Here is a 1,271-nt window from a genome sequence, read left to right as displayed (position 1 = left end):
GCTGAAACTGCTCTCTGCTTCCTTCCTGTTCCAGGATGTTGTCTGGGGGCTGAACTCTCTGTTCACTGTAAGTGCACCGAGCGGAACCCGCGTTTGCCTCGGCTCCGACTGCCGCGCCTGGGCTCTCGGGACGCGCCGCAGCAGCCGCGCGTCGGGGTGGCCACGGGACAGAGCGGGACCCTGTGCCCGCCGGGCCCCACCCTCAGCCCCAGGGGCGTGAGCCACCGCCGCTGCCTGGCTTCCTAGGCAGGGCCGCGCAGCCGTCCACTCACCACGGCTGTCGGGGCGTCCCGGCCAGGGCTGCAGCCCCTGCCCCGGGCTTCGCGCCCAGAAGCTCTGCAGGGCGGCCGCAGGGGAGCCGCCGCTTCCCGCCAGGGCGCGTGGCTGGAGGCCGGCCAGGGCCGAGGCGCCCCCAGCGCTGTCGTGCGGGTTCTGTTAGTTCCTCGTAGGCGCTGTCGTTGTTTCCGATCGTGACAAAAGTTTAAAAGAAGGGAGGTCGGCCCCGTGCCCGGCACCCAGGACCGCTGTCTGAGCCAGGCCGGCCGGCCGCATACCCCTCGCTGAGGGTGGCCGCGGCGGACGGCTTCTCCTGCTGGCCGGCCACTGCCTCTGGACCATGGCCACTCAGCAGAAGCGCGGGGCCGGCGCTGGGGCGGCCCTGGGCTCACGCTCCTCCTCCCCCCAGGACCTCTTGAACTTCGACGACCCGCTGAACATCGAGGCCGCAGAGCACCACCTGCGGGACAAGGTGAGCCGGCCTGCCCCGGCAGCCTCTGAGGGACAGGCCTGGGGGCGTGCCCATGTGGGCGCCCGCCCCACGCCCTCACTCTGCGGCCGGGGTCCGCGCCAGTCAGGGCGGCCACTGGGTGACGGGCCGCTCACGGCCGCCTCGGCGGCTCGCACCCCCCCGCCTGTCCGCTTTGGCCTCAGGTAACTTATGGGTCACGTCTGTTCCTCGTCGTTCACTGTTTCCTCGCAGGTCAGTGCGAAGCTGACCGCTCCCTCATGCAGGGAGGCTCCATCACGCTTTTTGAAAACTCCGCTCTTCCGCTCGAGGGCACTCGCGTTCTCCCTGGTACAGGCAGCGGGCGGAGGGCGCCCCGTGCGCCCCTACAGAGGCCGCGGCGGGCAGCAGCAGTGTCCTGCCTGCTGGCCGAGCGAGGGCATTCGCTGCTGAACCGGCTCCCCTGGTCGGCTCCGCACTGCGGCCAGGGGTGCGGCTGGCCGCTAGCCGTGGCCCGTTCCAGGACACTGCTCCCCTGACGGGGCAC

The 1,271-nt window shown here is 71.3% G+C and overlaps 1 protein-coding gene across 1 annotated transcript in view; it reads left to right on the top strand.

Moving 5' to 3' along the window:
- Positions 1–1,234, top strand: part of UBE2F (ubiquitin-conjugating enzyme E2F (putative)) — a 37,594-nt gene extending 36,360 nt beyond the window's left edge. Inside the window, 2 exon segments of the mRNA XM_012725138.1 lie at positions 35–67; positions 686–1,234. Of these exon segments, the coding sequence (XP_012580592.1) occupies positions 35–67; positions 686–934 (282 nt within the window). The 3' untranslated portion in view covers positions 935–1,234.
- The last annotated feature ends 37 nt before the right edge of the window (positions 1,235–1,271 follow it).

This window comes from Condylura cristata, unplaced genomic scaffold (assembly GCF_000260355.1).
Source record: "Condylura cristata isolate star-nosed mole 26May11 unplaced genomic scaffold, ConCri1.0 scaffold00002, whole genome shotgun sequence".
Lineage (NCBI taxonomy): Eukaryota > Metazoa > Chordata > Mammalia > Eulipotyphla > Talpidae > Condylura > Condylura cristata.
The sequence above is the reverse complement of the archived record's forward strand: the minus strand, read 5'-3'. Positions and strand labels throughout refer to the sequence as shown.